Raw genomic sequence first — 14,015 nt, 5'->3', positions numbered from 1 at the left:
TAAACTGTGTCATTTGAACCCCCTTGTGCCAGCTGGCACACGCGTGAAGCTCACTGCTTTAAACAGAGCGTGAGAGACCAATTTTTTTCTTTTTTCTTTTTTTAATCATTAAAAAATAATTTTAACAAAAACTCTATTTTAAAATCTATTTAAATAATTAAAAAAAATTGAAAAACCCAACCCATCCTCTCCGATAGCCCACTTCACCGCTGCCACTGCCGCCGCTGCCTCCTTTGCCGCCGCCTCCTCCGCTGCCGTCGCCGCTTTCTTTTTTTAAATTTTTAATCATTAAAAATTAGGCTGAAGGTACAAAGAAGAAACTAATAAATGAGAAGTAGGCTTATCAAGATGAGCTACTGCTCGAATTATGTAATGGCTAGCAGGCCTTGGGTGCTACACAAGTCGGAATACAAGGCGCATGGAGCAACTATTAGATCGGTTGCTTGCGATGGAGAGGAGACCCAACAGAGGCCCTGAGCAGGTGCAAGGGATTGAGGATGGATAGCTTCCCCTTCCAGTTCCAGAAGTTCGACCAGCTAGGAAACAACGGGGACTGTTCCTACTTCTAAATGAGAACTACTGAGCTTTGAAGGCTCTGGATAGATATTTCAAGTTTTAACAATGTAACTACATTCTTTGAGTAGAAAATCTTGCAATAACAATGAAACTACATTCTTGACCTCGGCCTGAGAAAGCATGGAAACCCACGACGCAAATCAGGGAATGGATTGTCAGATGTTAATGGTTGTTTATATTTTCTTGTCGATTGGTCTTCACATAGTTGAAGTGAAGACATCACTGAAGGCCCTAAATGCTCAGCAAGCCAATGCCTGAAAGTATAGTTTGAAGTTGTGTAGTCAACTTTCTGAAGTTCCCTCTTTATTTTTCTATACTCATCAATGGAAAAGTCAGGAACTTTACTAGTAGTAACAAGTTCAAGCACACCGATACAACTAGTTGGAGAAGAAAGGTTGAAAATTGGCAATAATTTGAAGGCTTCAATACCAATGGATTTTGCCAAATCACAGAGCAAATAGTACGATTGGTTTGAAAAAGTGGAAGAGAGATTTGCCATTTTTTTGGTAAATTTTTGGTGGACTCTTTCGTATATTGTGGAAGTTGGGGAGAATTCTCTTCGCATGTTATTGAATAAGAGGTGAGCAAAGCAGAAAGGATGCTGCCATCTCATGAAGGAATCCATATTTGGATTAGGCTATATTGAGATATTATGCTCAGAGAATTAGGACTTTGAAAATATAGTATGAATAACATTTTATGCATAGCTTCGAATATTGCATTAGAACCACCTGCTTTCACAACAAAATAAAAGGAAAAGGAAAAAGAAATATCAGACAAAGTGAAAGGCAGGAAAGGAGGAAAAAACCAACATGAAAGAGAGTGTCAATTGAAAGTGTTTAGCAGATTGTTGGAATTAAGGATGATCAACTTCAGAGTTTGAGAAAGAAAAATGGAGTATTGAATTCAACAAGGAAGAATAAAGAAGATGAAGATGAGTTTTGGGTGAAAACGTTTCCAAAGGGTGCAAAGTAAACATAAGTCTTAGTTAAGTGTCTCAAAATAAGTTCTGAACCATGGGACACGTACACAAAATAGTACACTTACAGAACCGTGTATTTACATAGATAGGAATATAGTTTGTTACAAGATTATACACTAGGACATATTCTATTGATAGAATTGTAGATAATTTTTTTTTTTTTTTTACAGTTTCTTTATTTAGCAAATTATATATTATTAAAAGTAGGAAGCTCCTATCTTCAAAGTTGGATTACAATTTTGCCCTTGCACTAAATGAAGATGTAGTAATAAAACATTTAATTAAATGTTAAATATTTATTGGGTATTTTTCCCTTAAGTTTTCTCATTCAATTACTAAAGAAACATTTCTTAATCAAACAGTTATGAAGCCAATCAATTGTTGTAATGGATGAGGTAAAAGTTCATTGCAGAATGAATAAACAATTGATCATTATTCATTAATGTACATAATACGACCTTAAATGCGATGATAATGAAAAGGAATTTTTCGGCCCATTTTCTTATTTCTCCTCACGTTCAGGAGCATGGAGCAACAATAAATGCAGCCCTTTATACTTTACCATTACGTGCTAGCCTTTTCATTGCTATACATAATTAGGAGAATCGGAAGAGTTGCATTGAGCAATAAACTGTAGAATAATTAATTAGGAGAAATAAATATATGAAAGTAAAGGTTCAAAGAATGGAAATCAGAAAACAGCTAGAGTTGTTATTTCTTGAAGGCTTAATTTTGTAATTGTAATTATCAGTGCTCCTATTGCAAGAAGGGCGATGTGTAATATCTAACAAACATAAAAACGTTGGCGGGATGTTTTAATTGGCTGGATGTTTTTATGCAGTTCTCTGGAAAAAATAAAAGGGCAATTCAGAATTGCCCTTCTTTTGGGGTGGTCTTTAAATTTTGTCCATCATATTTGAAATCTTTAAATTTTGTCATTCGGCTAAAACTCATGGGTTCCAGGTTCGAACCCCCACACAGTCAAAATTTTAAAAACAAATCGCAAGGCAGAGTTTAATTTCGCTATGCCCCCACCGGCATACACTTGTGAAGGAATTATCAAAGTTATGTCGGACCCGACATACTTATGCCTTATGGGTAGACTTGGCATAAGTATGCCGTGTCCGGCATAACTTTGGTAATTCCTTCACAAGTTTATGCCGGGTCCAGCATAAAAGTTTGCCCATTAAAAGTATGCCCCTACCGGCATAAACTTGTTAAGGAATTACCAAAGTTATGCCGGACCCGACATACTTATGCCAAGTCTGCCCATAAGGCATGAGTATGCCGGGTCCGGCATAAATTCGGTAATTCCTTAACAAGAGTATGCCGAGTCCGGCATACACGCGACCCAAATCTTGCCTTGCAATTTTTTTTTTTAATTTATGCTTGAGCGGGGGTTCGAACTCAGAACCTCATGATTTCTGCGTGAATGTTTAGAGTTGCAATGCGAAGGGCAAAAATTAAAGACCATCAATATGAGAGGCATAATTTAAAGACCACAAATATGAGGGGCAAAATTTAAAGACCACCCCAAAAGAAGGGCAATCCGCGCAAAAAAATGAAAATAAAATTTCTTGATTACATAAAAACAGACTTATCTAACTAGATATAAATTTGGAAAAATAATAATTAATACCTTCTTGATTATGTAAATGGACACTTTTGGACCAAAATAAAAAGGCTAAGAGGACATTTACTATGGACCGTAGGGATTATTTCTTCTAAAACTTCTTAATTATAGTACCTAACATAGTTTCCTGAGTTTCAACTGCAAAAGTAAAATCTGAGGACAGTCTCCTAAATTTCTACTGAAAAAATTGAACTTCAAGATACCGTCCTGAAGTTTCAATTGCTCTTTATTGAAGAGAGGCAAATTTGACCAGTTCTTTTAAATTGATCTCATTACACATACATTGTACCGTTTAGTTATTCAATTCCCCAAGTCAGACGATACCTCATCTTTTACGTGCAATAATCAAGTTTGATGGAATAGATTCACCGTTCATATAAGTTTGAACTTACATTTTTCTTAAATCATTATATTTTATATTATTTACTTCCCCCGTCTCAATAAAAAAGTTTGAAGTGATTAACATGTTCGCACGTGTCCAAAAACTAGTATTTGTATAAATAGATAGGCATTGTACAGATTGTTCATCAAGAAATACAGAAAATTCTCTCAATTTTGTCTAAGTTTTCTAACACAGATACTAGCTAGCATACAAGTTAGATGAAAAACTTTGCTTTATATATATATATATATATATATATATATATATATATATATATATATATATATATATATATATATCTTTGCTTTATATAGAGATATAGTTGTTATATGTAATCATTTGATACATCATGTAAAATATTTTTATATTTACCTGTATATTAGATATTAAATTGTTGTACAGAGATATAAAATGTTAGATAAATAAACTAAACATTAGATGGATAAATAGAAAAGAATATTAAGAATAAAATGTGAGATAGATCTTATAGCCTGTTTGGCTAAGTTTCTGAAAACAGCTTATTTTAAAAAGTACTTTTTTCAAAAGTATTTTTCAAAAAAGTACTTTTGGCTAAAAACAGTTTGTGTTTGGCTAATTAATTTAAAAAGTACTTTTGAGCAGCAATTAGTGTTTGGCCAAGCTTTTAAAAAGTGCTTCTATATGTATTTTTCTCAAAAGTACTTTTCAGTACTTTTGGACAAAAACTATTTTTTTTAGCTTCTGAAAAACTGTTTCTGCTACTCTCCAAAAATACTTATTTTCTCCCAAAAGCTTGGTCAATACCTCACTTTTTTTAAAATAAGCACTTATTGAAAAAATAAGTACTTTTTGGGAAAAAAATAAGCTTGGCCAAATAGGATATTATTCATATTAATTAACTTTATTCACCAATCATCTCATTATATGATCTTTGCGACATTGTTGCCATTCTCGTTTCCCCCAACTATTAGTATAATTTTGTTTTGCATTGATAGTGTATATAAAATAAATTCAAATATAAATAATAGTATCAATGATCTACAGTGTGTTTTGTGTAAACAATAAAAAAGTTTATCAAAATAACAACATAAAATCTTCACTTTAAAAGAAAACTAGTAACCTATATTAATGCTAAGATAGTTGACCAAACGAGGAGCTCTCATTTCTCACACCAGAAAGCTAGAACTAATTTTCTTCTCACAAAGGAGTAGAGATTATTTTTCATAAGTGGAGAGCCAGCATTTGAAGCTTATGAATTTGAGATTCTAGTCTTTTAAAATTATTGAATTTTAAATTAATAATTGGTATATACTCAATAAATTTTTTAAATGTAAATATAGGATTTGAACTAAATCTACTGAATTCAATCATAACCCAAACGCTAGCTCTACCATTGTTTTTCACCCTTTATAGGGTAGAAAGCTAGGGGTTTTAGAGTTTTATTCTCACAAGTGAGTAGAAATGATTTTTCACCCTCTATTGTGTAGGGCTTCTTTCCATAGCTGGAAAAATTGCTTCAATTACTATTCAAAGTCATGACTTGTTTTTTTTCTTCCAAAATATTTAGTCAAACATCTTTACTCTCTAAATAAGTAATATGATCTTTCGTTTTATTTTATGTATCTTGATTTGACTGTGAATGAAATTTAAGAAAGTAAGAAAGTTTTTTGAATATCTTGTAATCTTAAATTATAAAAATGTGTATAATGTATCAAAATGTCCTTCTTGTTTACATGTGATCATGTGAAATGTTAAGACTTAAAGGTTACACAATATAGGGTAGAGAGGAAAGTAAAACGTTAAATGTAAATACATACGTACTATTTTTGAAATAATAAGTAATTCTAAGTGTCGAAAGTTTGCCAACCAAGCAATTACTTCAATAAGAAGACTTTTAGGGATACCAAACAAATGTAGTGCAATTCTAATCTATTTGTAGCCACTATATATATACTCAAGCTATGTGATAGATGCATACAAATTAGGAAGTAAACGCCAATAGAGTTGCTCTTAACATTGTATTGTAATTGAAAATTTTATGTGATTTCACAAATAGGCATGAGTAAAATAATCACTAGTTGCTATATAAGAGCCCGTTTGGATTGGCTTATAAGTTGCTTATAAGCTGTTTTTAGCTTTTTGAGTGTTTGGCTGGCCAGCTTAAAGTCATTTTGTGCTTAAAATAAGCTCGAAAAAATAATTGGGCCTATTTGACTTAGCTTATCTAAAGCAGCTTATAAGCTGAAAACAGCTTATAAGCCAAAAAAAAAAAAAATTAAACTACCCCAACTTATTTTTTTTTAGCTTATAAGTTGTTTGCAGCTTATAAGCATAAGCCCATCCAAACAGGCTCTAAGTCTGCTTCAAGGGGCATATATTATCGTTATTGTTCCATGTTTATTGTGTTTAGCCAAATTTCAGTAGTGTTTTTGTTATTATAAAAATATACTGTGCTTGACCAATATTTTCAGTCAGTATTTTGGAATATCAGATTTGAAAAATAATATGAAGATTCACTTTACGATTAATATTACTTAAATAAATTTAAATAAGTATTAATGATATCAAATTTTCTTTCGCTATATCAGTGCATATATAAGTTAAATTCTGAAAACTGAGGACTATTATCAACTTGAGCATAGAAAAAGAATATTGAAATTCTGGATATGGCTAGGGAGTAGTGTGTGGACATAATCGATCACAATGCGGCCAAAGTCAGAAGTCAACGTTTTGATACAAGATCAGAGATTTGCATTATTATGGTCGGTTTTTAAATTTTGTTTTCGTATTAATATTTATGCAGAATTAGTTATATTTTAAATTTTAATAAAAACTTTTGATTTAAAATACCCTTAAGCTGAAAGACAGAGATGGTCAAGAGACGCTAATAGACAAAATAAAAGTCGGTGGATTGTGACATGCAAGTCATGAAGATGAGTATGACTTCATTCTATATTTAACCTAGCTCATATCTTGGATTTCTCACAAATTGAGTCGGATCGTCATGATTTAAAAGCTACAAACCAAGTGATAAAAAATATATTTCTGAACTGTGGCATGTAAGTTGCAGGACTTCATATATATATATGTATCTATTAAAGGTATACAAAAATCTCTTTTCAAAGGATTTAATAATTTTACTGAGGCATTAGACTATGCTAGAGGAATATTGAGTCCAAATTACTATATTTCTCCAGCACTCACACAAAACCCAGACAAAATTCCCCAGTATACCATTCAAAAAGACACAAACAAAGTAATTTTTGTGATCACTGTTCTTCTATGACCGAAGCCTTTAAAAGACTAAACCAAAAAAATGAGACATTGATGCAAGAAAAAATGAAGTTATTGGAGCAAGTAAAGATGTTAGAACATAGTCTACAAGTAGTCAAGTTCGAGTTAGCACAATCTCAGAGTTTTCCATCTCAGACAAAAATGGACGAGACGGGTGTGCATTCCCCAATGAATGCAGTTAGATCCACTGTATCGGATAAGGATACAGCTAGTCCGGTTCAAACGGTAGCCAGTAAAGACTTATCAAATCCGTTGATGGCTGTCACTTTGCCAAAAAGTGAATATGAGGGATGTTTATCTCTCCAGATAAAGCGAAGACTACCAAAGACACTAACACAAGGAGATACCTCTAAAAAGAAGAGTATACTAGCCAAGAAGAAAAAGAATGAAAAAATAGAAAATATAGTCAAACAGACATTAGAAAGATTTCTTCAAGCAAAAGAAAATGAAGACAAACATATAGTTCAAAATCCTAGTCCAGAATTATCTCCAAGCCCAGGAATGTCTCCAGTTCATAGTTCAGATGATATGGTAAATTTCCAGAACAATGCATTTCAAGATTTACAAGATCCAAACGACGTCGATTCGGGAATGAGTTTTAATTCTATCGCACTGCACAATCTAGACACAAAGAAAATAGTTGAAGAAGTAATCATAAAGGTCAAAGACACAAGAAAAAGAAGATTCGGTGAGAAAGCCTAGAAGACAAAGTAAATAAAGTAGCTTTAATAAAAGTGACTTTAATAAAGTAGCTACAACAAAAGACAGATCAGCAAAGGACAATAATGCAAAAGTTTCTTCTGAAAGTTTCACGGAGAGCACCCGACTAAACTTCAAAAGATTCTTTAATATTTTGAAATCCGCAGTTGAAATCCGCCAGATGCCTATAAATAAGACCATTTGTGGAGAAGCGAGGGATCATTAACAACATCCGCCAGAAAAACTTCCATATTCCTCTCTCTTTCATCAGATGCCTAAAATCCTTTCCCCAATCCAAACCTTTGTAATATAAACCTCTATTGTAAAATTGTACTAAGTTTTTCAATAATTTTTTTTGGTGTGAAGTAGTTTTTAGGGTTCCCGAAAGGGAAACCTCCCTCCGTCTTTAAATTATGTAAGTTTTTATTCACTATGTTTCTGTACTATTTCCCCCGATTATGTAAATTATGCCCATGTTTACATAAAATTATGTTTCAGTAATTTCTTGTTATTATGAATCTGTTACTCTCAGTAAATGGTTATTCTCTTAACTTCTTAATAAACTCGATGGATTAACCTGTAAATTCCTAGGTGTTAAGCGGCCGTTAAAATGTCCAAAAATGATGAAGGACTAAATGTTGGCCATGTCCGGGGTGTGGTTAAAGAAGAAGATTATTAAGAACAAAGGTTAAAGAGAAAGAGATGAACAGTGTAACAAAATTCGTGACTGGACAGAGTCTAGATTAAAAAAAAAACATAAAAATAAGGGGAAAAATAGAAATTTAGAATATAACTACATGATAAGAAGATATCTAGGAGTGAAGAAGTACCGAATAGGATTGTTTAAATATTTGATAAAAATCATATTACATTCTCACTGAGTGTTTTGAAATTTCTATATTTACAACCTAGTATCATGTTGGATCGCCATCAAGCCAGATTGTTATGATTTCAAAGCTATCATATCGGATTGTCATAGTAAAGCTAAAAACAAAGAAGATAAAAAAATGTACTTCAAAATGTTATACTCCTATAATTTGTAATATTAGAGTGAAATAATGTTAAAGAACTATTTCTAGGTACCACAAATGAAGTACATTTATTTAAAGAATTATTTTCTGAAGTACCATGAATGAAATGAATTTGTTTAAAGAATTATTTTCTCTAAATATATTTACAGAATTATCTTATAGTTACCATGCGTGAAACAAATATTTAAATATGTATTTTGTGATTTACCAAAGGCGAAATACGATAAAAAGAAACATTTTAGAATTGTGGCATGCAGGTCATGACAGACTTGTATGACTTCATACTATACTCAACCTTACTATCCTATGGATTACAAATCATGTCGAATTGTCAAGATCCCAAAGCTACAAGCAAAAAAGGAGGAAAACAAAAAAAATTATGATAGACCGGTATGATTTCATACTTTATGCAATTTAAATTACTCACAAATTATACTGGATCTTCACAATAATCTGCATAGTCAAGAAATGCACCGGCCTATTTTGCAAGATATACAAAAATGAAAACAAATACTCCCTCCGTCCCAATATATGTTACACCTTCCGGATTTCGTCATTCAAACAAGTTTTACTTTGATCGTAATTTTTTTATATATCTTTTAAATATTTTGAATTGTCAATCATTGTGACTTATAGTACTTTTTATGAGCCTGTTTGGATGGGCTTATTTTAAGCAGCTTATAAGCTAAAAAAAAAATAAGTTGGGGTAGCCCAACTTATTTTTTGTGGCTTATAAGCCGTTTTCAGCTTATAAGCTTCTTTAGATAAGCTAAGTCAAACTGACCCAATTTTATTTGTGAGCTTATTTTAAGCACAAAATGACTTTAAGCTGGTCAGTCAAACACTCAAAAAAGCTGAAAATAGCTTATAAGCAACTTATAAGCCAATCCAAACAGGCTCTTAGTTTCAAATATGTAAGATTTTATTTCAAAAAACATGAAGATTCCATGCCCGAATTCACGGTCAAAACTAAAATGTTTGACTCTCAAAATTCAAACTGTGTCACATAAATTGAGACATATATACTTCCCAATATTTTAATTAAATTTGTTGCAACTGTCTTACCTGATAGAGACACACATCTCAATCACTTTAGTGCAGAAGATCTTGCTTTTGAAACAAAAAAAGAAATTCTAGTTGATATGCTTACATCATTTTCTAAACTAGTACCACAATGAGACAAAAAATCCCCCACTAAACAAGGTAAAAGGAGAATGATTTCTTATAAATACTTCATGCATTCCCATAAAATTAAAATCTTGATCATTTACCTGATCTTATAAAACATATGGCTTCAACTCATAGGGAAGTCGACCATGGGAAGCTTGCTTTCCTAATAATCATCACATTTTGCTTTGTTATAGATAGTACATCTGCCGAAGTAAGTATTCTTCTTTATCTAAATTTATTCGACATATTTAACAATTTAGTTTGTAAAAGATGATATCTTTCAATATTAAGAAATAATTTTAACTAAAATTTTCATTTTATTCTTAATTAGATGATTTATAACCCCAAAAATGTGTATAACATATTTTTAACCACAAGATTTCAGGAGTCTTTCTTTCTTAAACTCGGCACTCAGTCAAATACCACTACAATTCTGACGGATTTTCATTGGAAATATGCTCATTAGAAGCTGTTTTCGACGGCTTTCCATTGGAAAGCTTAGATTTCTTATGGGAATGTTCGTCCAAAACAAGTACATGTTCGAGAATCATTAAACAACTCCTTATCAATCTCGACTTCTTTCAATTTGAACAACAATTCAACCAATTTAATTGACTAGTATATAACAAGTGTGGAACAAAGAAATATGTTGGTGCTAGATTGAAAACACATAGTTTTAGTAGTGTACGTTCACATAAATTGGGATCTGTCGGGAATATGCTCGCCAGGAGCTGTTTTCGACAGAAAGTTCAGATTTTCAACCGGAATCATGTACGTCGGAAAAACGCATATCTGTAGTAGCGTGCATTCACATAAATTGAGATGGAAGGAAGAGAAATCATATCATTGAATCACTGCTTTTTTTCTCCATTAACTTTTTGCATATGCGCGAATGAATATTCAGTGGTTGAATCATGGGGGTGACAGAACAAACAGTAGGTCAGCTATTGGTGAAGTTTTGATCAGCCCAGGAACAATAAACAACTTGAAATTAAGGTGGAAATTCTTAGCCGGATTCGACATCACAGCAACACCAGCAGTAGCAAATGGAGCAGTTTACTTCCCCTCATGGAATGGGAACTTGTATGCAGTGAATGCAAGAAATGGAGGACTCATATGGCAGCAGAATCTTACAAGGCTTACAGGGTTGCCGTTAACAGGGAGATATGTGAATGTGACAGTGTCAAGATCAACACCAGTTGTGGCTGATGATCTTTTACTTGTGGGAATTTATGGACCTGCTGTTGTGATTTCAGTGAGAAGGTTAACTGGAGCACTTGTTTGGAAAACTCAGTTAGATCCAAGGCCTTTGGCTCTTATCACTCAATCAGGAACAGTTCACTTGGGGTTAGCTATGTCACTTTTGCTATATGAATTTCCAAAAAAAGAGTCTTCGATTTTCTGTTACTCCCTATGTTTCTTATGGCATTGTTTCATTGTTGTTACTGTTCCTTTTTGTTTTTCCTTTTTCTGAATGCTATGTACTGCTTTCCTTTTAATTTTCCATGTTTTCTTCTTTTCTGTATTTCCTTTTTCAAACTGCTTTGAAATGCTTTTCTTGAGGCTGATGGTCTATCAGAAATGGCCTCTCTACCTCCAAGAGGTAGGGGTAAGGTCTGGGTACACCCTACGCTCCCTAGACCCCACCTGTGGGATTACATTGGTATATTGTTGTTGTTGAATTTCCCAAAAGCATCAAATATCAGGCATTGATACTATTTTGTATTCCTATTTTCCATGTTCTTAAGTAATCACAGTACGCATATAGAACGAGCTCTAATATAATAGCCGGTTAATTACTATTTCTATCAAATTCTAATTAATGCTTATCAAAAGATTTACTCTGATTGTGTAAATAGTTTGTACACCATCAGTGTATAGAGCTTAAACTGACTTTAATAAGTTAGTAGGGCAAAAAAAAATTACTAACATCATAGGCCTAATTAAGTCATTAACCATAATTTGTTAGGTGTTTGCGCTGATTTTTGGATTTTTCATTTCTTATAAGGAAAATATAACTTTTTTCACATTTGGCTAATCTTTTAATTTTTTTTTTTTTTGAAAGAAAAAGTTTTAGACTTCTGTAATTGAGGCTCCTTCCGTCTCACTTCGTAGCATCCACAATGTAGCCCTAAAGGGTTTGAGATTTTTGTTTGAGGTGGAGAATTTGTGAGATACAAGTGTTAGCATGTCACTTGTGTCAACCTCTTTTTTCTGAGTGAATTTTGTGAGGTTATTTCTCTCGATATTTTGTACTCTTATCTAGTGGATTGCTCGCCTCTGGCGGATGTAGGTCAATTGACCGAACCACGTTAAATTTTTGTATCTCCCTTTGGTATATTTATCTTTTGTCTTCTTATCTATCATCTTTCGAGGTTTGCTTTGTTAGCTTCCGAATGATACCTGGTTATTTCGATCCTAACAAAATTAGTTGTGCCAGGACACTAAACTTGTTCACAACTTTCTTAACAGTGGATATTTTGTCGGAGTATCATCACTGGAGGAACTACTACCAGCTGCAGAATGCTGCACATTTAGAGGCAGCCTTGTAAAACTAAATGTCAGAACTGGTGCCATTTTATGGCAGACATATACACTACCAGACAATGGCGGAAGACTGGACGGTTATTCAGGGGCAGCAATATGGGGAAGCAGTCCTGCTATCGACATAGCCAGAGGATTCGTCTACGTAGGAACTGGAAATCTCTACTTAGCTCCACCGGACGTGCTGAAATGTCAAGCAGCACAGAACAACCGGATAACACCACCAAGTACCACTGATCAGTGTTTTGGTGAAGATGTTCATTTTGATTCAATTCTTGCACTGGATGTGGATACTGGAGAAATTGCTTGGGCCACACAGCTTGGAGGCTACGACGTTTTCTATTTTGCGTGTTTGGTTCCTAATAATCCTGATTGTCCACCAGGGCCTAACTTGGATGCTGATTTTGGAGAGGCGCCTATGTTGTTGACTATATTTTCAAATGGAAGATTGCGCGATGTTGTGGTAGCGGTGCAGAAAAGTGGCTTTGCTTGGGCACTTGATCGCAACACTGGCCATATTGTTTGGGTTAAGGTAAAGTCTTTATAACCAGAATTTTCATCTTTCTAACTGCTCTTCACCATCATCAATGAGTATTTTAGTGTGCTTCCAAAAGTAGTATAATGCAGTATGTATACAGGTAGAAACATTTTTAAACATTCAACAGACAGAAGACAGATGTTGCTTTTGTGAGAGGAAGAGCAGAAATTAAATAGCCATAGCTAAGCATTTGGCCTATGGTTATTAAACTTTGGTACACTGACAACATCACATAGTTGTTTTACACCGTCACAGGTTAAGCAGGGGCGGAACTAGGTAGGAATTTCAATTGCTGAAAAACTATACTGTTTATATAAGCATATAGCATAAAACGTATTCTTTTTATATATATATATAATCTTTTGAATCCCCTTAATATAAAGAAAGATTATAATATAGTGACGAAGAATGTTCGAGAATTGCTTTAACTCATAAGTTCAAATCTTAGGAATGAAATTTTAGTATTTTCTCATCTCTTATGACTTCTCGTTTCTGCCACTGAAGTGAAGTAACACACTAACATGCAACATCATGTATAATATATATTAAAACTTAATTTGGCAACATAAAGTAGATAACTTGCTATAACTGATTAATTTGCGTGATGTAGAAAGCAGGACCGGGGAGCTTGGAGGGGGGAGGTGTATGGGGTGCAGATTAATTTGCGTGATGTAGAAAGCAGGACCGGGGAGCTTGGAGGGGGGAGGTGTATGGGGTGCAGCTGACAGACGGGAGGCGAGTTTACACAAACATAGTCAATGAAACAGAGTTCCTTTCACCCTGGCACCTTCAACTCAAACAACAACAGCTGGTGGATGGGTGGCAATGGATGCAAACACAGGCCAAATCCTCTGGACCACTGCAGACCCTAGCAACGACACGGCCCACGGGCCGGTCACCATAGTCAATGGAGTTTTATTTGCAGGATCTGTGGCTCCTAATGGGCCTCTCTATGCCATGGATGCCAGGACTGGGAAAATCTTGTGGTCATTCAACACTGGTGCTACTATATATGGAGGTGCATCAGTTAGCTATGGTTGTGTTTATGTTGGCCATGGATATTCAATTGGTCTGGCTAAGTTCCATCCTACTTGGAATAGTGGGACTTCACTCTTTGCCTTTTGCATTGGGTGAATGTACTTTCACTTTCTGATAAGAGTTGTAATGCTAATAAGTTTCGCTACCTA

The 14,015-nt window shown here is 33.9% G+C and overlaps 1 protein-coding gene across 1 annotated transcript; it reads left to right on the top strand.

Moving 5' to 3' along the window:
• The first annotated feature begins 9,848 nt into the window (after positions 1-9,848).
• On the top strand, positions 9,849-14,011 carry LOC132629308 (uncharacterized). The gene is given in 6 exon segments (XM_060345002.1): positions 9,849-9,957; positions 10,651-11,093; positions 12,219-12,822; positions 13,504-13,551; positions 13,553-13,586; positions 13,589-14,011. Coding segments are annotated over 6 exon segments (1,596 nt in total). The 5' UTR covers positions 9,849-9,864; the 3' UTR covers positions 13,963-14,011.
• Positions 14,012-14,015: the final 4 nt, after the last annotated feature.

This window comes from Lycium barbarum, chromosome 2 (assembly GCF_019175385.1).
Source record: "Lycium barbarum isolate Lr01 chromosome 2, ASM1917538v2, whole genome shotgun sequence".
Lineage (NCBI taxonomy): Eukaryota > Viridiplantae > Streptophyta > Magnoliopsida > Solanales > Solanaceae > Lycium > Lycium barbarum.
Note: the sequence above shows the minus strand (reverse complement) of the source record. Positions and strands in the feature narration are given on the sequence as shown.